Source organism: Crocodylus siamensis, chromosome 2, assembly GCF_052110815.1.
Source record: "Crocodylus siamensis isolate JL-2025a chromosome 2, ASM5211081v1, whole genome shotgun sequence".
NCBI lineage: Eukaryota > Metazoa > Chordata > Crocodylia > Crocodylidae > Crocodylus > Crocodylus siamensis.
Window position 1 is genome coordinate 135,528,707 of NC_143396.1, and position 26,015 is coordinate 135,554,721.

Here is a 26,015-nt window from a genome sequence, read left to right on the forward strand (position 1 = left end):
CTCCCCAACACTAAAGTAAACTTCTGGTCCTGAGCCCTTTATACTTTCTGTAGTGGGGGAGATGAGGGAAGGGCAATGGCTGAAGGAACTGGATGGCTGTGGAACACTACCAGCCATGCATAAAATGAGGCTAACCTCATACAGCTATTGCTAACAGCATTAGGGTTATTACAGAAGTTTTCACAGACAGCAAAATTATGTACTAGCCATTAATGAGAGGTAAAGAAAAGTCACAAGTTCCTTAATAAAGTTTATTTAATCATAACTATGCTTAGGAAAATACACTTGTAAGGGTTAATATAATGCAATTTAGTTCAACTTTACACTACATTTTGAACAGAAGACTTGTACATATTTTAAGTAAAAACAGGACTTGTGATCTGGTTTGTTTTACATCTATTACAAATGTATAAAAGGTTGTCATGCACTATAGTAGACAGAGAGCATGAAAAAATTACCTTTGGTTTAATTCAGAAAAAAATACAAGTATTGCACTGTAAAAGCTTCAAACATGGTGCAACAAAACATCATAAAAATGTTTCTGTGCCAGCTTACAAAAGTTTGTTAGCTAGTGTAATTTTAGGAAAAAGCATATGTACATGTGAAACAATTCCATTAGCTACCCGAATGAGTTAATATTGTATATAAACTGGGTATCTATAAAACCAACATTCTTGATTTTGGTTAACGTTTTTCAGTTACATTACTCAGTAGAAATAAACATTATTGGGTGCTAAATGACCTGTCAGGGCTTTTTTGCTTATTTTTTTTTTTAAAGGATTTAAATTCCAGTCTAGATCATCAAAATCCAGAAACAGCAACTATAGCACAATGGATTACAAGTTCCCGGTTGTCCACTTTTGAGATTATTTCATGTGGCAGTCAGTCTGAGCATGTATTTTCACAAACATTAAGGGCCTAAACACCATGTTGCTCTATATGGGATTGGCAGTGTGGGATACTGCTGTATGGGAAGCCTGCAGCAATCCCTCCAATCTCATCTTAAAGGCTGAATACTGGTATAGGCACTGTTGCCAAGAGAAGACTTTTGACAGGGAAGAAGCTAGTACTGGCATAACTGTATATAAAATAATTTAAAGTTCTTGGAAAAGAAACACAATGTTGTACATATGTTTAAAGGGAGAGTTGAGAAATACATATTCAGAACACACAAGATTGGTTAACTATGTCTTACAGCCTATTTCAAATATTCATTAGCAATGTCTAAGCATATTGTTAGATATGAATGACACATTACATCTTTTTCTGATTTACTTTAACATACTCTCACATTCCTATCTTTATCTCTATTAAAATCAAAACAGAAAAATGGGAATTCCAACATGGTTACATACTGCTATCTAAGGTATTTCAGGACAGAAAGATCACATCTCTAATATATGTAATCAACATTTTATTTTTTCATCCTTAAACACATTTTTAGTTTCAAATTTTATGAGAAGGAATACTGCCTAATATAGGCATTATCCTTTTCAAACAGTTCTTGTGAGGGTCAAGTGTTTATGCTTGCCCATTCTCCAGCAATGTAGAGCATTTTAACTTGGAGAAACAGATTAGCTTTTATGTAACGGCAGATCATTTAATTTGCATTGAGGTTACTGCTATGTTTTTACTTTTATCTCAAAAACCAAGTTAACCCAAAAACTGTATCTGCACATTGCTAAAGTCCTTGACACCTCTCACAAGACAGCAACCACTCTTTTTTAAAAAATATGAAGTGATCTTTTAAAACCACAACACAGCACTGGAATTCCCAGCCTCTGTTCAAATCTCTTACAAAAGATGCCAACAACTTTATATATAAGAAAACATACTGTTAACAAGAAAACTGCATCTAAGACTATTACAACATGTTGTTTAGGAAGAAAGACAATTCAACTAGATTTATTTTCTTAATGTTTTAACATAAATATAGTTGCAACTTGATCTTCAGTTGACAATGATTGTCACAGCCAAGGTAAAAATTGAATGCTATCTAATCAAACACAAACTCACTATACATTATACAATTGATTTCTGCCTGGCGGGATTTTCCCCACCTCAAATCTTTGGCCTCCCAATACCAATCTCCCTCATAAGCAGAAGCAGTGTATTCACTCTGTTCTCTATTCAATCAAGTTATAATACTGCATACTATGAAATGCAGATCCCAGAACGGGCTAAAACAAGAAGCAAACAAAACAAATGCAAATTCTGCAATCCTGTCCCTCCCCATACCCGAGGTCATATTGAGAATCCTTGCCACAAAATATCCAGGCAGATATCACCATCCAGGGGCTCTACTTGCCTGCATGACATTTTCCTCCACAACTGCTGTAGAAAAGCAGGGCAGTGAGCAGTCAGGGTTATAAAGCTTGAGTAGCTGTTGCTTACCCCAAAAGCCAGTTTCCCCTTGGAAATGAACATAAAATGCTCATTCACTTGCTGCAAAGATGAGGGTTTTTGCTTGTTTGGGTGTTTTTGGCAGCTGGCTGGCACTTAGCCAGCTTAGTGCTTGTGTGCCCCAGAAAATAATCTGCATCTTAATCTGGATGGATCTCTGCAGTCAGAATTTCTTTATATGACTCTCTTTGCATATGGGAATGAGTTTATAATCCAGCTACCAATTTATTTTCTCTTTAAACAACTTTAGCAGGTCAGGTGACTTTAGTTAATTAAACTTGAATGAATAAGGAACAGGAATTTCTACAGTTTTTCTAACTCCAGGTTTGTTGTTTACTAGCCTTTTTGATGCATGGGATTATGGATGATCCACACTTATGCCCGTGCTACAATTTGTTCTCTTCAGGAAGACTGAGTTACCCACATTAAAATGAGAAGGAAAAAATGAATCAAGGTTTGCAGAAGTATGCAAGCCATTTCCCCCTACACTGAATATTTCACTTTATGGTAATCCAAAGTTATAAATGAATTAAAATTAATACTCAATTTACGTATTACAATACCAAAAGTGGCACTTCCATGAAAAAATACAATGAAAATATTATGAGTATGATTAATGAAAATAGTGTTTTGAACTTGTATCAACATCCTTTTGCCACCAAACTACACAATTTTAAAGCTACTTAAAAATAACCAAACTGTTCATAATTTTATCAACTTCATGCACAATCAATAATATACCCCATGAAAACAAGAAAAACAACAGCAAAGATTATCACAAAAACTGGCCCAGGGTAAGCAACGAATCTGAAAGTTTTGAAAAAAGGGGAAAAAAGAGACATGTACAAAACCAAACGTGTGTGTGTGTGTATGTATGTGTGTGTGTGAATACACACACACACACACACACACACACACACACACACCCACCCCCCCCCGCACACCGCACAAACTCTATTCCTAAAGAATTAAAAAATGCATAGGTAAGAATCAAAAACAATGTGCAATATATTAAGCCCTTAAAGCACAATCAAAAGAAGAAAAACAATCCCGCAACTTGCTCTCCCACAACAATGCCAATGACACGCTACAGTTACTACTTTATATATTTACCAAGATACAAGTTCTCCAATCAAAAACTGGAAATATTCCTTCCAAATTTTGGCTTACTGCTCACGATTAGGGGATCTGAAATGCATGTTCAGAATTATAATTATCTTCAAATGATTACATTTCTCTCTAACCAACTTGGATTTGTTTATCAAAGTGCTCTCTTTATGAAACAGAACCTGTCTGTAAAAAAAAAACAAAAAAACCCGAGTAGCTTAAACACTTAGCATACCACCATATCTTCAGATAATGAAAAAACTAAAACTTAAAAAAAATCTGGCTGCACAAATAAAAAGAAACTAATGCCTACTGTTCTAGAAAGATCTGACTTACTTTGGGGTAGCTATAGTCTGTTGCTAATACTCCATTTATAAAACAATTGCATGAACTAACAAACTGGAGGCTTACACTGATTTAATACAATACAGCCTCACACACCCTACTCACCTTCTCTACTCAAGAGATACAACTGTTAATGAATTCAATATTACATAAAAGTTGGCAAAAATATTTTCAACTTTAAAAAAGTCATTAAGCCAGATACTAATTAAAGCAGACGGCATCTCAAAAAAGATTCTACAGTAACTGTACATAAGCTGTATAAGATCTTACAGAAAAAAGGATAAACTTGCTACCCAACTGCAGTTCGGTTATTCCTGCTCCTTTGTTGCCTTCTCAAGGTAATACACGTTCACCAAGTGGCGATTGAGGTGCTTACTGTATTCACCTTCTTTTTTAAACGAACGATCACAAAAAATACACACATAGTTCTCCTTTGCAACTGTAGCTTCCACAGCTTCCTGTGATGATTTTCTACTCGTTTCTTCCTGTACAGACCGAGCACCGTTTAACCCAGAATCATCGCTCCCTTCAGATATGTTGTCACTTATATCACTGCCGTCATGACTGTGGATGCCTTCGTCCTCATCGATTTCCTGAGATTCACTTACTGCTGTGTTGTCTGGAGATGATAAAGCCAAGGCTTCTTTAGGACCCTGCTCACACTTTTCTGGTGCTGGCAGCGTTGGGGCTGGCTCTTCCGCAGGCAAGTCTGCCTTTGCCGAATCAGATGAATCTGGATGTGTCACAGGTTCTGTCTCGCAGGCTTGTTCTGGCTCCAACAGAGGTGTCAGGTCTGTAACTGCATCATTTGGCACATCTAGGATTTTTTCTAGGCTTTGTTCAGATGTGCTGGGACACTCCTCAGGGCAGGTGGCTTGCTTTTGGTCAGGTTTATTCTCAACTTCCTTCTCATTAACAGCTTCTTTGTTCTCCTCCTCTGCAACAGGTGCTTCCTGAACTTTCACCTCTAGCTCCACATTTTCCTCTAGAGGCTGTGGGGGAGGGAATACCTGGTCCTGGACAGACTCTCCATCAGGAATCCGGCTTTCTCCATCAGGGATCTGGCTGTCAGCATCAGCCAGGGCTGGAGCAACAGGGTCTTGCTCTGGCTGCTGGTCATCACTAGGGCTGTCAGACTTCCTGTTTCCATCCTCTTCTGTGATGGAAGGCTTTTCAGGGGCTGCTTCATCTGGGATCTTTTCCTGATCAGATTTACTGCTTTTTTTGCTATGCTTATTCTTTATAGCCTTCTTTTTCCTGTTTTTCTTAAGGCAAGAGTTTAGCTTTTTAGGTGCCTCTGATGTGACTTCGCCCTTTTGGGCTTCCTGACTGCTTCGTGATTTATTTTCTACCTTCTTTTTCTTTTTTGCAATTGTTTGTGTGTCATTTGCAGGATCTTGCTTTAAGGAAACTGATTCAACCTCTGCCTTTCTTTTAGTCTTCTTTGTTTTACATGATTTCTCTGCACTTTTCTCACTTTTAACATCCGCCTCCTTGTTTTCAGCAGCTGATTTACGACTTCTGGTGGTCACCTGACCTACACAAACATTGCTGGCTGACTTCTTGTCCTTTAATAAGCTCTCCTTTTTCTCCACTTTTACAGCTTTTTCATTTTTCTTTTCAGCTGACTCGCCTTTTGTTTGTTCTTTTTCTGTCTTGTCCTTGGCACTTTCAGAAAGTTCTGCTTCACTCTTTTTAGTCCGTAGCTTCACTTTGGAAACATCCATTGTGATGTCAGAACAATCAGAATGCCTGGATTTGATGTGATACTGCAGGTTGCATTTCTTGGATGCAGCATAATCACAGACAGGACAGAGGAACTGACGTGGATTGACATGAAGCTCTACATGCTTTTTGAAGTTACTTCGGTCAGCTGTCTTGTAATCACAGTGCGGGCAGGTCAGAGGTTTGGGCCCATTGTGAACCTGCCTTGCATGACGAGTTACTTCATGCTGGTTTGAGGCAACATAGCTGCACTGATCACATTTAAATGGCTTCTCACCTGAGGAAGGAAAGGGGGTAGGAGGGTGATTTTGATTAATAAACTTGGAAAAACAAACACTTAATGCTATACAGAGATAGATGTGAATTAAAAATAACTTGGCCATGCTTATTTTTGAAAAGCCATTTTAGGAAATTCAAAATCACAATTTTATACTCACAAACACATTCACAAAAACACCAACAACAGTACAAAGAAAAGAGAGGAGGAAAAAACAGCAAAAACAAAAAGGTGGCAAGCAGCAAAAAGATTGCACATTCTGTCCATGGATACATACCCGAAGAGCTCACTCTATAGTAATTTTAGCAAATGGAATCCATACCCAACCGGTCCATTGAATGCATAGCAGAAAAATGGAAATTGACAGTTGATGAACAGTAGTTTTATATAAACATTTTCAAAAACAAAGTCCAACTTTACAAAGATTTAGTAAGCTTCATCTGCATTGAAAGTAAAATGGAAGAAAACACATACTTATCCATGTCTAGCCAAGCAATAAAACACACATTAAAAGGCAGTTTTCTGAAAAAAACCAAACTATTTAGATGTTGATTAAAAATTGCTTTGCATTGAATATAATGTGCAGCACTGTATTTCATTTAATATCTTGACCACTCTTCAGAACAGGAGGCCAATTATTTTCACTGTGCATCTATCCTATTACTAGGGTATTTGTATGCTTGTAGCATTTCTTGTATAATGTTCTAGAAAATACCTTGTCTGCTAAGTGTTATCAGCACAGTTAACTTTACCATTTATATACAGGAGGCAAATGTGTAAAAATATTTCAATGTAACAATTAAAAAGCATTTTGAAAAAAAAAAAAACCCAAAATAATTACACTAATAAATGGCTAGGCCTTTGTATTCTGAACTAGTATCCAAAAACATCTGTGTAATTAAATACATTGGTTACTTTACTTCCTACAAGTCTTTCCTACACTACATTTTCACCAGTCATTTGAGGTATCTTGACTTAACGGGAGTCACTTCCAGCTACTGATCCCAAGCATAATAAAGGCACAACATCAACAAATCACATGTACCCAGGACTCGGCCTCAGGCAGGGGACATGTTGAACACTTGACCCAGAAGGAGCTCCAGAAATTAACTGTGGCTGAGAAACACCTCTCTGAGGCATATTTCCCAAAGAAGCCTCCTTTCCTGCCTTGCACTGGGGCTAGAGGCCAATGCAATGTCAGTCTTCTATAACAGGGGTGGACAATTATTTCATCTGGAGGGCTGCTTAATGAGTTTTAGTAAGCTGACAGTTACCCCACCCCCTGGTTGCTATCTTGGGACCAGAAGTCCCACCTCTAATCCCTGACCTTTGCCACCAGAAGTCCCTCCCCTTGCCCCAGAAGTATTCCTTTTGGGAGTGGGGGTTGTCATCTTGAAAGTGGGGAAAAAAAATCATACACTAAAAAAAAAAAAAAAAAAAAAAATCAAACATCTACTATAACTTATTTTATTTAAAACATATTTTGTCCTGATTTATGTTGTTTGCATAGTGTATCTAGAGATAATTGCATAACAGCTCAAAATACATTCTTACTGTTGTACATTGTGTGCGGGGAGGTAAAGGGGTGTATGTGGGGGCTGTGTGGTTGGGGAGTGAGTGTAACGGTATAGTGGGATGTGTATGCAGGGCATAGGTATGGTGAGTGGGGTATGTGGGGGAGGGTGGAAGGTAGGTGTGAAGGGGTATGGTAGAAGTGGATGTGTGTGGGGGGGCTGTGGGAGGGTGTGTTTTGGGGTATGGTGGGGGTGTCAGTGTGTGTGTGGGTATGGTTCTCTCTCACACTGCTATCCATTCAACAACACTACCAGAGATGAGAAGCTATATTTCCTCCTACTTTCTGCCCACTTGCTTAATTGCAGATAATAAAGGTCATGGCAGCCCCCACTGCAACCACACCCGGACTTAAGATCCAAGTTGTTCTTAAGGACTGAGCAGGATGGTCTTTATAACTTGTACAGCTACACAAGACCTGTAGATAATACAGACAATAAAATGTAGCCATGAGGTAGAGTGATAAAAACAGGTGGCCATGTGAGACGATACAATCCTCCTGATGAAGGCTGTTAAATAAAAGGTAAACTTCAAACAGCTGACTACTGTGGAAAAGCCATTGGGCACAGCAGCAATGGCAATGGTGGAACATGATTCTAATGATACTCATTTTGGAAATGCTTAGTTTCCTTCCACAGGTGAATGTATAATAAAAATTGCAAAGCTAACTCCATCTATCCACAGCATCCTGCTGACATGCTTGGAGGCTCCTTAGATTTATAGGTCATCCCTGGAAATTCACTGACTGATGGAGGGCAAGTCAATGTGAGTCAGCCACTGAGGGGCCAGAACTAAAAAGAAGTCTCCCATCCCCTGGACTCTGACATATAGTAAGAAACAGCTCCCTCCTGGTGCCAGGGAAAGTCACGCCTGGCTTCTGCCAGGCACTGCAGCTGGAGGGCTAGGGTTACAGTGCTGAGGGAAAGCAAAATAACTAACAGTGAGTGACTAACCACCAGCACACCAACTGATCAAATGCGAGAGGCAAAGTTTAGAGAAACAATTCTCAAACCCTTGAACAGCTTCTTGGAACTACACGAGAGGGATTTATTCTCAACTTGGCTCTGGGCAGCACAAAGAGGTTGGCTCAAGAAGTGACTGTAATCAGACCACTTGAGTAAGAGTTACCACAATATTAATTCAGCACCACAGCCTCAGGGGACAGTTTACTTTTGTTACCCTTTTCTTTACTTGATCAATTCATCAAAGTCATTCCTTTCTAGGCACTTCAACCTCTGGAAGTACCTTGTCTGTAGTATTGGACAAAATGTTTGTTTCTTTCAAACATCTGCGATGAGAAGGATAAGGATATTAGAATTTACCTCAGTTCTCAAAGACTCTATTTGCTTTCTAGTAACTCATGGAATCGCTTCAGAGGCCTACTGCTTCTGAACTGCTTCAGGAATATTCTGGTCTGTTTATATCTTTGGTGCTCTGTTTTTTAAGCACTGTAGCCTTCCTAACATCTATCTTACATTTTACCTACCAGGGTTTCAATTCTGTTCTATTGGCCCACCTGGGTTAAATTTCAGTTTGCAGAGGAATATGGATTTGGCTGTGATAACCTCCAAACAACTTTATTATTTAATTCATATAATGGCATGTATCTTGAGAGGAGACTGTTCACATGCTTTGGGTTTTTTGTGCTTTTCAATTTCTGTCTTTAGAGGTCTGTATTTTTCCCTGTTATTGTTTCACAGCACTAAATAGATTCCCACCCTGAGGTTAAAAATTCCCTCACTTACAACTTGAGAATTTTATCATCATCGTTATCCTCATCGTGGTGCCTTTTTTAAAATATTTTCCTCATTTTTTATCTCCTCTTACCCTTCATCATCCATACAAAATTAATATCACAGTACTAGTACTAGTTCTGGTGACACAATCCCTATACTCAGGAAACTGAACTTAATGGTCACTAACTATTCCCATTATTTAAGGATCCGAGAGACTGCTTCTTGTGCCATGTCATAGCATGACTTACAACCAGGTATGTGAAAATAATTGAAGTCTATTGCTGGTTTAATATATTTGGTTGTGTTTTATCTCCCTAAACACTAGATGATTAGAACATTTTTCTCTCATTTGAAGGATGCGGTAACATAATCTTATTCTCATATTTATATTCCTCTGATTTAGGATTTGGATCCTGCTCTTCTTATGGAGGCTAGAGTAAAAAAGAAATCAATACCAGGTTTGGGCAACATTTTTTTCAACAAATACTTTATGTGCCACAGCATGAATGGACCAATCAAAACAATTCCTGAATGTTCCCCAAATTCAAATAACTCTGTCCAAAACAAATTAGATTAAGATTATTTTAATATTAAAATATTTAAAAAATTCAAAACACTTCATTCTGATAATTTCATTTTGAAATGTTAACCATCTTCAAAAGGTTGTAAGTGCCCATAAATGACAAACCCCCCTAACATTTTAGGTCCAACCAAAAGTTTCATTCGACCCAAAAAGCAAACTAAACATTTAGTTTAGGATAGAATGAAATGTTCTGATTTCACTTGAAGCCATTTTGTTTTTTTTAGTTTTGTCAAGAAAAGAGCAAACCAAAATAAAACATCAGCTAGTTCACAGAACTACAGGCAAGTAGGGCTGGAACAGACCTCAGGAGGTCATTCAGTCCAAACCCTTGTTCAAAGCAGGAATCATTGCTGACTAAACCATTCTAGACAGGGATTTTTCTAACCTGTTCTTAAAAACTTCCAAGATGGAGATTCCACAACTTCTCTGGGTAACCGGTTCCAATGTTTAACTACCCTTAAAAAGGAGAAAGTTCTTTCTAATATCCAAACTAAATTTCTCTTGCATCACTCTAGCTAACATAGGTTCTAACAGAGTAAGTTGTGTAGGTAAAGCTCCACTGGGGTTTTCTATTATGCTTTTGACTATTATCTCAATACAACAACAGCCATGTAACAGAGATATTACCACTTAATTCAAGCAGGATTTGAAAGAGAAAGAGACCAGGACACAAGTATAAAAAGTTTCTGAGAATGCAAAGATGACTTTGCCAACAAACAGTGGATTGAAATGAATATTAATGAAGATTGCTAACTTTTTTTTAGTCCTACAAAAATATGAGTAATCATTCCAAGGGATTACTGGCTCTTCTTTTTGCAATACTGTAAATCAGGGGTGTTGAACATCTGGCCCATGGGCTGGATCTGGCCCACAGAACCAGGTTCTCCAGCCCACAGCTTTGAGCGAGGACTTTTCCTGGGCAGCAACCAAGTGCTTAGGTAAGACCCACAGTACTGCAGGGAGCCCCAGGAGCCCTGCACCATTTTCCCATGGCAGCAGCCAAGAGTCCCCAATGCTGGGCTTCTTCCTGCAATGTTGCTGGGGCTCCAGCACTGCTGCTTTTGCCTGGGTGCTTGGCACCTAAGCCAGCAAGAGCTGCAGTGCAGGAGCCCCAGCAATACCACAGGGTAAAACCTGGCATTTCAACTTATTTCTGTGGCTGTAGCCAAGTGTCCAGATGAGACCTACAGAGCTAGTGGCCTGTCAGCTTCATAGAAAGAAGCCTACCATGGTGGGTGCTTGGTTGCCACCATGGTACAATCCTCAGTGTCAGGCTTTTCCTGACAGCACTGATGGGGATTCAGTGCTGGAGATCTTGCCTGGGTGCTTGGCTGCAGCCACAGAAAAAAGCTGCTGTGTCAGGGTTCTTCCCACAGTACTATAGGACTCTGGTGGCGTAGCTCTCACCTGGGCATTTGGTTGTATTGTGGGAAGGAGCTTCTGGGTGGCTGGGCCATCAGCACCCCCTGGCTTGGCTGCCATGCACCCAGGCAAGAGCAGCAACACTGTGGAAAGCCCAGCATCTCAACTTGTTCCTGCAGCAGCAGCCAAATGCCTCTTTTCACCAGGTCCTGGACTGGCTGGAGCAGGTGCCACATGCTCTGGATGTGGCATGGGGGGTCCACAGCCATGATCTGACCCACAGGCCGGACCCACACAATTCATCTGACTTACAGACTGGTCCCACACCACTGATCCAGCCCTCAGGGCCAGATAAGTTACACACCCCTGACATACATAAAAAATATCTTCATACAGTGAGAGCAACTATGATAGTTTTATGTTAAGCCCTTAAAAAAAAAAACCACAGTTAACTGCTTTCTTTGAATTCCAGAAAGAAAACTACATATTGGACCTCCTGGCCTAGATCCTGTGATGCTGTAAACTATCATTGATTCACTGACTTCAAGATCTGTTCTCACATCCTGTGCTTACATGCCACTTTAAAAAGTACAGCGGACAAAAAGTAGTTTACTAAACTTTGAATTATATCTTGGAAAGCAAGGGGAAAAAAGTCTACTCCTCCACTGTGACTTTAGTAGTCATGTTCTGCACTTGCCCAGCCCACTCTGTCTACATCAAATTACTTTAACAATAAGGGATTACGCTTGCCAGCACCTCCTTTAAGCTTGGCATTTTGCTATCAGCTATGGTATTGGACAGCTGTAATTCAGTCTCTTGTTCTGAAATATCAATTCACTGTAACACAAATACTTGTAACTTTGTTTTCCCCTTCCCAAAGTCAACTTTTTTATATACGATTTCAAAGTAAAAAAATTGACCTAAACTTTCTTGTCTAACCTAAAATGTTTCTACAGAACAAGACATTAAATAAAAAATAACAACAACAACAGTAATAATCTGTATCCGCGTGTCGCAGAGCGCTCTGCTCCTATAAAGAGGGGAGGTGTGTCACAGAGCATGCATGTGCCCTGCTCCTTAGAGCAGAAACCACTAGAGAGAGAGCCCTAGCAGTGAGGGGGAGCCCAGCTGCTAGTTACCAGGGCAGCCAGAGTCACAGGTGCTGGTTGCTAGGACAACCACTGGGGAGTCAGCTGACAGGAAGGGGCAGGACGTGGCACATATAAACCTCAGGAGCAAGGCCAGGAGGGCAGTGCTCTGCTGGCAGCCAAGGGAGAGGGAGCTCTGCTGGAGCAAGCAGAGTAGAGAAGCCTGATGGCACAAGCAGCTTCTGTTTGTGGATAATTCCCTGGTGTGGATTTGAATAATGGTTGGCCAGATGGCTTAGATTTTATGTTATAGCCCAGGGGCTTGAGTTTTCGGTTTGTAGTTTTATAACACTGGAGGACTGGGTGAGGCTATTAGTGGTTGGAGGAAGCCTCACAGGGGCTCCACGGTAGCGTGGGGACCCCGGCGCCAGAGAGGGTACAGCATTCGGGGGTGCACTGACCCCAGCCCCGAGAAGGGGAGTGGAGAATTGGAGGCCAGGTAAGGCCAAGGCCGCCTGAGCCCTGCAGGGGGTTTGAGACCCCAAGGAGGAGATTGGGAGCCAGGCACAGCTACGGCCACCTGAGCCCCAAGGCTACAGTAACCACAGAGCAGGGGCCAGCGATTGACGGGTGCCTGTGGGGCTGTGGTTGAGAGAACAAGCCCAAGCGCCTATGGGGCTGCAGTTGCGAGACAAGCCCAAGCAATGTCTGGGATATCTGTGAGGCTTGGGATGTGGTACAGAGGTGGTTGGAGCCACATGTAGCCCATAAGGCTGGGGTGCACTGAGTCACACATACAGAACAGGGACCAGGATACAACAGAGCACCATGTCCAAGGGGACAAAAGGCAGCCTCCCTTATACATATAAAAGATCAAGACGTGGCGGGCGAGAACAAGGGTGCTTTAATGCGAACTTGACAAGGTAGCGGGTGCTAGGGGAGATCACGGCCGCCCCTAGGACCCCGTGCCATGACAACTGATGCATTGGCCTGGAAGCTGGCCATGCACAGGGAGGGAACCCTGTGTCCCTAAGTAGGGAGACAAACTCATGGGCTAGAGTAGGGTGATGGATGGTTTGGCAGGAAGGCACTGGGACCACAGCTCACTAGGTGGGGCTGAATGAAGGATACCTATTGCCCAGAATTTTGGGAGCAAGACTGAGGCTGACCTGAGAAGGCTGGACCAAGATAAAGACCATGCAGGCAAGAAACAGGGGAGGTCGGAGACCTGACAACTTTGCCAAGCAAAGAAAGAGAGAGGAACTGGAAGAAGAGGTAATCCAGTTAGAATGGGAGCTAGAAGTAGCAGCAGCCATGAAAGTACGTGCAGAGGACCAAATCCAGGAAATGGAAGATAGGATAATGGAGAGCCATACTCAGGCAGTAGAGACAGATAAGAGGTTCTGGCAGGAGGTGGAAAAGATGAAAGCCTATATGGCGGATTATAAGACCTTGGGTGAACAGAGGCTGTCCCTGGAAGAGAATCTAAGAGCCAGGGAGAGTGAGAACACTTGGCTGCGAGCCCAGTTACAGAATGTGAAGGAGGAAAGAGAGTGACTTGAGGAGCAGGTACAATCACTTAAAATCCTCCTGGACTAAGGAAGTAGGTAAAAATGCAAAAAAGAACAGTTACAGATTGAAGTACAGACTAGGCAGAAAGAGATCCAGGGGTTGGAAGCTGAAAATAAGATACTACAAGAGGCAAACGATCAGATGGCTATAAAAATCCAAGACCTGTGGAAGGTTGAGAGGCCAGAAGAGAAGGTAGTGAACCTGGTAGAAGCAGGACAGAGACCACAAACCATAAACACCACAGATACAATGAGGGGAAGGTTGGAGGTACTGGGGAATCAATCAACTAGCGGAGTATGTGGTGGCTGCCAAGTCAGAACGCCAGGGCCAATACCAGGAGTTAGAAGTATTGAAGGAGGCTTTGAAGGGAGTAGAGATTCTCCTAGAAATCACCCGGGCTAGGATGCTGCACCATCCAGAGCCAGCAAAGTTCCCCAGAGACCGAGACTCAGAGGATTCATGAGAGGAGAATATCAGCCCACCAGGTAGGGCCCGAGGGTAAGAAAGCAGAGCGCTCAAAGGCATCTTGAGAGGGGGGTTGTGCCCTGGGGGTACAGGATCAGAAAATGGGGAAGCCTTGTTCAGAGGCAGATCCCAGACTAAGGTGGAGGAAGGAAAAAACTTACCTGTCACAGAGGCCTGGAGAAATGAGGAAGCGCATGGTGAAAAACCGCCAGCGTGGTTTGTCAGGTGTGCACATATCCAGCTGGGAAAATTAATCAGGTTACAAACCAAGGGAGAAAGTGTAGCACCAAGTGAGGGGCACCCAAGGGAAGTATGCCTGACAGATGTAGGACAAGCAAGGAAGGAAGAACGGACTTCCTCAAGGACCAAGACCTCCTGCTCAATCTACCAGGACTGTGCACAGACAGTCCAGGGCCTAGGGCAACACGGGTCAAAGACAGGCTCCACAAAAAGGGGAGCAATTCAGCCCAGAAAGGAAGATAGAGCCAAAGCATGTGAGATGAGGAGGGAACAACCAAGAGGGGATCAGAGCTTGAGTAAATGACATCCCTAGGCAGGTCATGTGGTGGAAGCTGAGAAACACTGTCGAAGAGAGGGTTGGAAGAGTGGCATACGTTAAGATCTACAAGGGACCGGTAGGAAGACTCACTGTCTGGGGAAAGATAGAATTTTGGAAAGAAGTACATGTCCAGAATGTATTAAGGAGACAGTGGGAGATATGGGTAAGTCTCCAAGACCTTCAGAGAGCCAGGGATAGACAAGAAACCCTACAATCTCCCTGGAGAAAGAGACCCAGGTGTGTAGGAAGGGAACATGGATAGGCAGAGAAGAGCGGGAGAAAAAACCCCCAAAAAGTAGGCAGGAGCTTGGCCAGCAAAGGGTGCAATTTACCAAGGTTGGCTAATGTGCGGGGACTACCTGTGGTGGGTAACTCCCAACAAATCCCACACAGTACACCTTGGGTAAAAGGCAAGTAGGAGGCACCTGAAAATCTCCGCCTCCTGTACCTGAGTTGCCGGGTGCCTGAAGGAAGGCCAAGAGAAGAGCCCCAGATGGATGGAACACCTGGCAAGAATGAAGACTTGGCTCAGTGAGTCTGGAGTTAAAGGGGGGAGGTGTGTTGCAGAGCACGCAGGTGCCCTGGTCCTTAGAGCACGCAGGTGCCCTGCTCCTTAGAGCAGAAACCACTAGGGAGAGAGCCCTAGCAGTTAGGGGGGAGCCCAGCTGCTAGTTACCAGGGCAGCCAGAGTCACAGGTGCTGGTTGCTAGGACAACTGCTGGGGAGTCAGCTGACATGAAGGGGCAGGACCTGGCACATATAAACCCCAGGAGCGAGGCCAGGAGGGCAGTGCTCTGCTGGCAGCCAAGGGAGAGGGAGCTCTGCCAGAGCAAGCAGAGTAGAGAAGCCTGATGGCATGAGCAGCTTCTGTTCGTGGATACAGCGCAAGGAGGGCCCAAGGCAAAGGGGACAGCAACCGATGAGTGTCAGAGGGCGTGGAGAGCCTGAGAGCCTGTGAGGCGCAGTTGCAAGACAAGAGCTGCAGACAGCCTGGGTGCCAGAGAGGGTGCAGAGAGCCAGACAGACCAAACAACGTCCGGGATATCTGCGAGGCTTGGGGTGTGGTACAGAGGCGGTTGGAGCCACATATAGCCCATAAGGCTGGGGTGCACCAAGTCACACAATACAGAACAGGGGCCAGGATACAACAGAGCACCATGTCCAAGGGGACAAAAGGCAGCCTCCCTTATGCATATAAAAGATCAAGACGTGGCGGGCGAGAATGAGGGTGCTTTAAGGCGAGCTTGGCACGGTAGGGGGCACTAGGGGAGATCACGGCCGCCCCTAGAACCATGGCCAAATTAGCCAAAACTAACTCCAAATCCAAGTGCTCAGAACCATAAGTGGCCCTACTACCAGTAAACATCCTCTACCTGCACCTGGGGCTTCAGATGTTTCCAAAACCTTTGGCGCACATCCTACTTGCAGGCCCAAGACCAGAGGCTTGGGGTTCAGATGCCCCCTGAGTGTTGCTTGCCCTTAGCCATAAGGCCTTCGGAGCAAACAAGGGAGTAAACTCCCATTTCCATAAACTGGGCTTAAAGCAGCTGCACCTTGGCAGTTAGTGAACCACGCCAGAAGAGCAGTTCTCCCAGGATGTGGTTCAGGAAAACTGCCTTCTTGGACACAGATGCATGGTATTTTCCCTGCCAGGTTAAGAACCCTCTACACTTGTCCTGAGCCTTCAAGAGGCCGAGAAGCATTCTTAGCATATGAAAGGCAATACTTTTTGCATGTCAGAAGTCTGCACAAAATGGAAGTGGAGTAAGAACAACTGAGAATTTGAGAAACTGCTCAGTCACATGACCTAATGCTGCCTACCTCAAATAAAAGACTTTATCTAAGGTGGGAGGTACTTTTTTGTCAATGCTACCTGTTAGAACCTCACAAGATTAACAAGTGGCTAACTAAAAAGCTAGATAATTTCAATGAGCATAGTCTAAACTTGGGCAGCAGTAAATAAATCTACTAAATATATTACAAGCAAGAAAACCTGAAATATCACTAACTTTTCCCCACGTTATTATTGTGAGATTGCCTTTTTACCAACCTGAATGAGTACGCATATGCCTGGTTAAATGGGTCTTCTGAGAACTTGAATAAGGACACATAGCACATTGATAGGGACGCTCCCCTGTAAAAACCAAACAAACAGAGTTAGAAACAAAACATGGCAGAAAATCTTAGGTATCAAATCTTAGCATCTGAAGAAGTTAAGTTTCTAAGGCAGAGGGGTTATCAACCTTTTCAGATATAAGGCACCCCTCCATAACATTTCTAAATTGAGCAGCACCCTATTTCAAAAACTATTTATTACACAGCAATTCTTTTGTTGCAAAGAACTCAGAAAGATCACAATCGGTCAGAATGTTTTTGACTCTATAAGAATTATGAATTCTTATTTGAAATCTCTGGGTTTATCTTGTGAATCATGCATAGGTGTTTGCATACCTAACACTGCCAATACTCTCCTGTACTCCACAGCACCCTCAGAAGTATCTCATGATGCCCTTGCTTAGACTCACTGATCTAAAGTGCTTCCCTGGCCTGATTTCTATCAAACTTTGTCTACCACACCAAAAGAAAGCCTTTACTGCACCTAGGCAGGACGTACTAAGACCCAAATTATCATCTGAGGACCGAGGAAACAGAAGGATGTGTGATCTCTGGGCATAAAGTGGCTTCTTACCTTATCTGAGTTAAGCATGTAATAGCAATGTCAAGTTTGATGATGGTGGGGCACAGTACTTATTCCAAAATAAGCCCATCTACAGATAAACTCTAACACAAGGTAAGACAGAAGGTTTGCTCTATACTTAAAAAGATGAGTTGATGTAGTTATATCAGTCAGAAGGGAAAAAACTGCTACCCCTCACCTACAGGACTACACAGCCTCCACTAGTGCATTTGCTGATATGGCTTTACCAATACAGTAACCCAACAAATACTTCTAAGCCTAGACAAGTCCCAAGTGAAGAGACAGCAGCTTTTAGTATTCACATGTGCTAGACAGGTTGAGACAAATCCTTTGCTGCCAACTGGTACTTATCCTGACCTCTTATTGCTTATGAAATGCCAAGGTAAACATTCAATGACATTAAAACACACATCTATATTCTTGCTGTAAAAGCACCCAGTGGGGAGGAGACTGGAGGGGGGGAAGGAGAGGAACATAACTGCTTAGTATTAGAGTCAAGATTGCTACAGAATCACAAAATCAAGACCAGTTTTATATGCAGCATAAGAGACACTGAACCCCAATCAGGTAGCATAATCCCCTGTGCAAATGTGACTTATGCTAGTAAAAGAATCTTTTGTCAATGTAACTCATACTGAACATTAAGCCAGCAACAAAACTTCTTCCACTAGAGTCAACTGTGTCTCCATTCTTTGTCAAGAGAGTGACACAAGCAAAGCCTTTTCTACTGTAGACTAGCTCTAAATTTCTTCCTCCAACCAACCCAATTATCCAATCACTGTTCATCAGCTCAGCAGCCAAAAGGTAAATTCATGCCTGCAACGCTGTAATCCCCCTCCCACTTAAAACAATGGGAGATTGTTGCCAGAGGCATAATGAAATTAAGTCACCTATAAAGAGAGGGGTGGGTCTTAGGTTGTAAAGTGTTGTTTTTAAATGTAAAGTATAGGATCAAAGGTTCTAGCCTGTCTAGGTAACTGTTTATCAGTGCTTCACTGTTTCACATTCCTGCTTTTATTACAAATTAACCCCCTCACCCCCCCCCAAAAAAAACCCCTCCACATTTTATGCAGGCTGCAGCAATTTAAAATGATTCAAGTAGGTTATTTTAACATTCATATACAAAAACAGCAACGAAAATTTAAATTACATATTATGATTAACTAGACTTTAAAGGCTCCTTTTATCAACTACTGCTAATGACAGGGCTTCTATTTGAATTGTAAATCCCATTATAAAAATAAAATCCTGAAAATTAAACCCCTGGTCTGCAAACATTTAGGCAGATCCATGACTTCTTGCACATGAAGAGCCTCACTGCCATCAATAGGACTGCTCATGTGCATAAATGCAGAAAGGGCTACAGTCATACTTTTACGTAAAGCTTTTCTTTCAGTAGTACAAAATATTAGTCTCTTCACAGAAACAGTTGTGCTTTGAAAGTACTTCAGATGTTTAATACAGCAGCACAGGTGCTGGAAAATTCTATAAATACAGGTAAACTTTTTCTTTAAATAATATAGTTTAGTTCCATACCTAAGGATGGGGTTTCCATAAGCACATATGTGACCCAGCAGCCCAGGTCTCGCTGGACTTCACTGAAGAATTAACTCATTAACTCAAACCCTTTATTGGGTATTGCCCCAGAGTGGCAACCCAAGTGTGGTTGGATGTTAGACTCAAGCTAGCTGAACAGCCAACATACTACCCACACTCAGGCCACATACAGGCATTATGTTTCTACCAGAAGAAAAACTGCTCTTTTCTGGTAGAAACTAGGAGCCTACAAGTATTCATTCAATTTCTCCTTGAGAAAATGTGTCCCCTTCAGGAGAAAGATCTTCCAGGTTGACGCCTGGAAGGTCTCCCCTGAGAGAGATTGTTTCACAAGAATGAATGCCTATATATTGTTCAACTCCTCTGTGATCTGGAGTAGAGTAGGGAGGAGTTGAGCAGTAGTGTTCCCTATTTTGCAGCTTCCCCTGCGCTTTTCCCAGACTAGGGACTCTGGTTTGGGGTGGTGGGCAGTGCATTTTCCTGTAGCTTGACTCCTCTTGATCATAGAGGAGTTGAGCTGCTGCTGCTCCCCACCTCCCAGCAAGTTTTCCTGAGAAGACACCCCATTGCCCCACTACTCCTCTCCCCTCCTGGTCCAATCTACAAGAGGGAAGAGGAGTTACAGGAAAAAGACTCCCCAGTCTGGGGGAAGTATGATGAGTCTTTCCTCACTGACCCATTCCCACCCTGTCCCTTCTCCCAAACCCAGAACAAAAGGAGTAGAGTAGCTACTTGTCCCCATGCCTTCCCCAGATTGGGATCATACCCTCAGACTGTTCAACCCATGCACTTTACATCTTAGTTGATAAAGGTATCCCACCTGAAATGCTGCGAGTTCTCTACTGACTTCCCACAATCTACCCTTCCCACACCCAAAAAGACAAATTGTTTAATAATTCACTGAGAAAAATCAGAGTGGCTTATTCTACGGCAAAGGATATGTCCCATGCCCTTCTGCCCATGGACAAGTAGCATACTACTGTGAAGACCATACTTCTAGTACAGTTTTACAGCATGAACGTTCAAACTAAAGTTAGGTCAGCCCAAGGCTTACATACCAGATAATTTTGCAATGAAGACATACCCACTGCAAACCTAGAGAAAGATGTCTAATCCAATTAAAATATTTCAGATTTCTAACCATGTGCAGGCTGAATATATCAGAAGGCTATTCTGGTTCAGTCTATTTTCCATGAGTTTGTGTTGCTCTTGCAATAAAGATGCTAATGAATTCCTACACGTGCCTTTCTCAGTACATGAAGGCACGTCAAGTCTCTGAGAAACTCTTCCACCTGAAATTTTAATTTCTAGTAATCACCAGAAAATGAAAGTACCAACTACAAATCATCCACTCCAGCAACATAAAACGATATATGGGAAGAAATTACAGAATCAATAATGTGCAAATAAAGAAAAATCCAGTTAAAAGTTTAAGATGGATCCTCTTAAGTTCTTATACTGTTAATAGAGACAGTAGTCCAAACATAGGTAGACTATCATAAGTCAAAGTTAAAAAGAAAATATAAAACAAATACATAGCAATCAGCATAAACTATTTAACCTGGCAGGCAACAAATCAAGGAATAATTTACTCATTTTTTAAAACTACTTCCTTTAACCTCATACATGCACATGCATGCACAAATCAGGCATGCTTAAATATCTGAAAAATCCAAAAAGGAACAGTGTGTGCAAAAAGCATAGTTCAGGTTTCTTGCTTACATTTTAAGAGTTAAGACCCTGTGAAGAAAGCAACCAGCTAGGTTAGATGTAATTACAAGGTTAAGTTTTAATCAGTAACTAAGAATACTGGCAACTGAACAACTCCACATGGGGTTTTATTTGATTTTTTTTTAATAATAGTTTCTCTAGTTCATTTATTGATGAACCAAAGCAAACGCGTGTCAGTCTAAAACACAATGACTCATAATTACAACATACTGTTTGTCAGAGACAGGAACACTGGAAAATGGGGCTTAGCTTGACTAACCACAGCATGAAAAACGACTGAGGCTTCTTTTTTATTATTCCTTTCTTGTGTTCCTTCTTTCCCCTCCCTGTGTTCTGCTGCTGCTGTAGAATGAGGTGCTGAAAGGCATTTGCTCACTTTTACTTAGAAACCATAAAAAGCTTGGTCTTTAATTCAATGAGAGCTTTTGAGAGCTTAGAGCCAGGGCCTACATTGAGTGCAGCCTCAGAATGGGAGTAGGCAAACACTTTATTTTACATACATGAAAGGGCATGTATGTAAAATAAAGACAGTTTGGTGCATTCTGTACTCATATTTCCCAATTTCTACAAAGTCCTCTTCTCCTGGTGACCTAGCAAAGATCCACACAAAGCAGAGACTTTGACAAAACAAGCAAGCTGAAAGGTAAGTTATTAAAAAAGATTATTTTTAAAAAATAAAAAGGTTATTTTTTTTCTTCCTAATCTCTCAGTTATAATCATTTTAGTTGTGCTCTTTGAAACAGTAAGTGGAATATTTTCAGAGAGAAGTGCAATATGGGAGATGATGGTGTCCTCTAAACCCACCCTCCACCCATTTTAAAAACATGAGCACATTTTAACAAGACACATAATGGCAGGTCAGCACCGCAAAGCTTCCTCACGTAGCTTCACCAGTCCACCTAGCACTGATCCACAGCATTCAGGAGTCCAATCCCAAACTTATAAACAAGATTTCTAACCCTGATGAACCATGAAGGGGATTAAGATGAAACAAATTAGACCATTTTATTTTACCTGAGTCACCAGCAGTGACTTTAAAGGAGAAATTCTCTATGCTTTTTGTTCACCCAGCACTGCCCCCAGTAATAGGAACCAGGTAAAAAGAAAAGGGGTCAAGCCAATGGGATATACCAGAGGGCCCCGCCCCATGAACCTAGAACCTAAAGCTGCTCCTGGGAAGACTCTCCAGGGCATAATGAGAAGACCACCAACTAGGCTAGCCGGCTGTGAACCCCCTTCCATGAGAGAGCAGCAGAGGAGGAAGACCTATCCCCAAACTCCCCAGAACTGAATCTGAAACTATTAAGTGACCCTATATTTGAAACCAACGCCAGCAGTGTCCATCCTGCTAAATAGTGTAATAAACAGCATCTACAGTTGGTTAGAGTGTGGTGCTAATAACACTACCATTGTAGGGTCGATCCCTAGTTGGACCAGTTGATCTTTCAAGGTCCCTTCCAGCCTTACTTCTCTAAGATCTATCGGACAGATGTGGCAAGCTACCTCAGAGCTAACTGGTGCATAGCTGTTGATAATTAGGAGCCACTTCTAAAAGTGAAGTATTTCAGATCAGCTTCTATTTTGACTTGTGTTGGAAGGCACTCCATGAACACTCTGCCTCTCCAGTAACTTGTGGCCCCCTTCTCTCCTTTTCAAATCAGTGGAATATTATAAATTGGCTCCAAATCCCGTAAGTAAGACACCTACTTGACAAAAATATATGTATTTTTATATTAAAGAGATTCATGTATAGTGAACGCTGCTCAGACTTGGTACTGGGCACAAGGTCTAAGGATAGGGTTTCTTGCATAGGTATGCATCAGTTCACATCTTCCATTAATACACCCTACTGTGAAAACAGTCAAGCTTTATCTGGTAAAATTTTCCAAAGTATGTAATCAACTTGCACGCATTTGAAAAAATTATTATCAATTTTGTTTGAAAGAAAAATGGCTTTCACTCAGCAGGCCCAGAAATGTCTATTAAAATAAAACATTTTACTCTTACATATTCACATCCTAGTCATCATGAAGTATTACTGAACAAATCAGATACAGTGCTCTTACTCTCCCCTGGGATTCCTGATACTGGATATGCTTCCCGAGTCTTCCATGATTACAAAGTACAAGTCATATCGGATACAGGCTTCCATGTAGATAGAAGCTAACCTGGTAATGTTACAGAAGTGGAATTCAGAACAAAGAGCTTATTCGGGTGGAGCAAACTTTGCAAACACAAGCCTCACTTTCTTTCATTCATCAGGTTTCTTAATACTTGCATTGGGTTTAAACCAAACAGGGGTGAAAGACTTACCTGTATGAGTTCGAATGTGTTGAATATAATTATTCTTCCTGTCTGAAAAATAGGAGCACTGTGAGCATGTGTACACTTTCCTAGGAAAATGATTTCTTAGATGTTTCTTCCAGTGATATTCACTGACTGTTGTATAAGTGCATATGGTGCACTTATAGACTCTCTCGTTTTCACCAGCTTTGTTGTGGTGTTTTAAGTGAGCCAAATAGTGATCATATCTGTTAGTGTTATAGCCACAGCGATCACATCGAATAGGCCCCTTGGAGAAATCTGCCTCTTCTGTGGTGCAAGAATCAGACTCTTTCACCTGGGCTTGCTTCTCTGCATTCTCTCCTACGATGAATTTCTTAGCACTGTGAACCCTGATGTGATGCACAAATTCCTCCTCAGACTCAGCCTCATACTGGCATGGCTTGCAACGAAACGGTTTGCTCTTCAAGTTTTTGCATTTGTCCTCTGTGCCTTCTGGAGTACTTGGTGCTTCCAATGACTGGTCCTTGTCTAGGCTACAAGTCTCAGGAGGTGGGCAAGCTGCTGGATCCTGGGTTTCCACGCTAGGCATTTCAAGAGTTTCTAATTCCATGTTCTCCGGTCCATCAGGGTCACTCTCCATTTCCTGTGCATCTTCCATGCCCTCTCCATCGCTGTCTGAAAAGTTGCTTTCCCCCACTGTTGTCAGTTCAGCCATTTGCCTCTCCTCTCCAACCAGGTAATCACAGCAGCTGCCATTGACTTCTCCTGTCAAGGCCACATTTGCCAACATAATGAGCTGAGGAGCTGCCAGCTCAGCCTTAGAAAGGTCGTGCAAGTCGTACATGTCGTTAGACAATGCCATACCAATGTTAGCATTGCCAGGAAACAAGCCATTGCCACCAGACTGGCCAAGCACTTGAGTTGCCATAACAGCAATTCTGATAAAAAAGAGAAGAAAAGAAAAAAAGAGCACCAATAAAAATCTGACCATTAAAAATACACTTTACCCCATTTTGTAATCAGCAATAAGTACTTCAGGAGACATGCACAAACCAAAATCTGAACCAAATCTTACCTCAATTAAGTACAACAGTAAAGTAAAAACTAAAAGATCTACCAGCAGTTATTTCTTTCCTAAATTAAAATGTTCTTATTAACCAACCAAAACAGGTTTCCCATGAGAACCCATCCTTTTCTTTCCCTTAAAACCTGCCTTTCATGTTTTTCTCATCATTTTGTTGATTGTCTAAAGCAACTAGGGGCCTCCTCAGCTTTATAAATTACTCACTGTTGACATAAATTTAGAATATGCCCAGAGATGCAATTCTGAATCATTTCCCTTGCTCCATGCAGTCTATGCTGGAAATCACACATGCTCTCTCACACATGCTAAACTTCCCTCTCTTGTCTTTTTGTATCTGTTTTTGTGAAAGAGCAGACAAAACAAAATCTTTGGAGACGTGTGCTCAAACACTTGCTCACTGGTTTGCTTTTCTCTCTCCCCTTCTCTCCTCCCCCCCTCCTCTCTTCTCTATGCAATTTATAAGAAATCAGGACAGAGCTGTCTCCCCAAAGGTCCCAAGGACTGGAAAGCCACGATGCACACAGACTCCTCTCACAGCCCGGAAGAGCAAAAGGCACTAATCAGTCCACCTGGATTCGCTGCACTCTCAGCACCACTTCCAGGTGACCAGCGCTCCTCACAATATCACCCACCGGGTGCTCTTCTAACCAGAAAACCCCCCCAAACCCTCAGTGGAGTGGCATGGAGGGGAAGGAAAGAAGGAGGAACAGATCTGCCTGATATGGGGGGGAGGACCAGAGGACAACTGAGAGTGAGGAAAACACCCTCAGCACAAGAAGCCACCTCCCTGCTGCGAGGCCTACTGGAATCACAGCCGCGGAGGGCTGGAGAGGAGGGCTGGAGGGGACCTCAGGAGGTTGGCTAGGCCAATTCCCTGCTCAAAACAGTACTGTCCCCCACTACATTACAGAAAACACAGGGATCACGGGGACCCCGCAGGCCTTTCCCAGCCAGGCTGTGTGCATGGGGGTGTTGACAGACCCCTCTTAGCTACCCACGCCGGGCCGGGGAGACTAGGCTCCTGCTGCCACCCGCCCTCCCGGGCAAGGGGCTTTCCACAGCGCCCGGCTCGGTCTCCCTTCAGAACCAGCGCGGGGACGGCTCTCCGGGCCGCCTGCCAGCCCCCCGCCACGGAGCCCAAGCAGGGGCCGCCGTCCCTCACAACCCCCGCGCGGGACCCCAGTCGCCCGAGACAGACCCCGTTTCCCTGGGGGAGGGGAAGCACCTCAGCGGGAGACCCCTCGGGCCCCGCTCCCGCACAGCCGGGGGCACCTCGGGGTGCGGAGGGGCCGCGCCGCATTCCTGCCGCCATCGGCCATTTTCTCCCCTCCCTCCTCCTCCTCTTTCTCCCTCCCCGCCGCGGCGGCACAAAGCCGGGCCCGGCCCGCCCGGAGTGGGGGCACCGGCACAGGGAGGGGGACCCGGCCCAGCCCGGCTCGGCCCAGCCCGGCCCGGCCGCACTCACGCGGAGCGGCGGGAGCAGGCGGTCGCTGCCCAGGCTCGGCGCAGGCCCGGGGCTCCCGGCGCCTGCTCCGCCCGGCCCCTTCCGGGGGCGCCCCCTCCCCGCGCCGCCGGGGAGGAGCGGGGGGCGCCATGCGCTGCCGCTCCCGGCCCCAGCCTGCCACGCCCCGCCGCGCCGCCCGGCCCAGATCAGCCCTGGACAGCGCCCGGCGCGCAGCGCTTCCCTCCCCCCCACCGGCGCGGCCCGGCCCGGCCCGAGCACTCACCGGCGCGCCGGGGGCGCGGGGCTGGCGGACGGTGAGGGGGGCGCGGCGCATTCCAGCACGGCCGCCCCGCACGGCCGCCCGCGCCGCGCCGCGCCGGGGGAGGGGCGGGGCGGGGCGGGCAGGGCAGGGCAGGCGGGG

At 43.6% G+C, this 26,015-nt stretch overlaps 1 protein-coding gene across 3 annotated transcripts; it reads right to left on the reverse strand.

Moving 5' to 3' along the window:
• Nucleotides 1-232: 232 nt before the first annotated feature.
• REST (RE1 silencing transcription factor) lies at nt 233-26,015 on the reverse strand. 3 transcript variants are annotated; one of them, XM_090036877.1, is made up of 4 exons: nt 25,878-26,015; nt 23,094-24,004; nt 16,845-16,928; nt 233-5,857 (listed from the first exon to the last, which is right to left on the reverse strand). In XM_090036877.1, the coding sequence occupies exons 2-4, from the start codon at nt 23,992-23,994 to the stop codon at nt 4,164-4,166; spliced, it is 2,679 nt and encodes an 892-aa protein (XP_089893003.1). In that variant the 5' UTR covers nt 23,995-24,004; nt 25,878-26,015; the 3' UTR covers nt 233-4,163. The 3 variants fall into 3 exon arrangements, with proteins under 3 accessions (XP_089893003.1, XP_089893002.1, XP_089893004.1); XM_090036876.1 differs by lacking the exon at nt 25,878-26,015 and adding an exon at nt 25,616-25,773; XM_090036878.1 differs by lacking the exon at nt 25,878-26,015 and adding an exon at nt 25,376-25,529.

Bases quoted from the DNA above. Each gene is read 5' to 3' on its own strand.
- REST (XM_090036877.1), bottom strand. From the start codon at position 23,994: ATGGCAACTCAAGTGCTTGGCCAGTCTGGTGGCAATGGCTTGTTTCCT. The intron at 16,929-23,093 runs GTAAGTCTTTCA...TGGTTTTTACAG, and splicing joins ACACATTCGAACTCATACAG to GGGAGCGTCCCTATCAATGT. The intron at 5,858-16,844 runs GTTGGTAAAAAG...TTCCTTCCTCAG, and splicing joins GCATATGCGTACTCATTCAG to GTGAGAAGCCATTTAAATGT.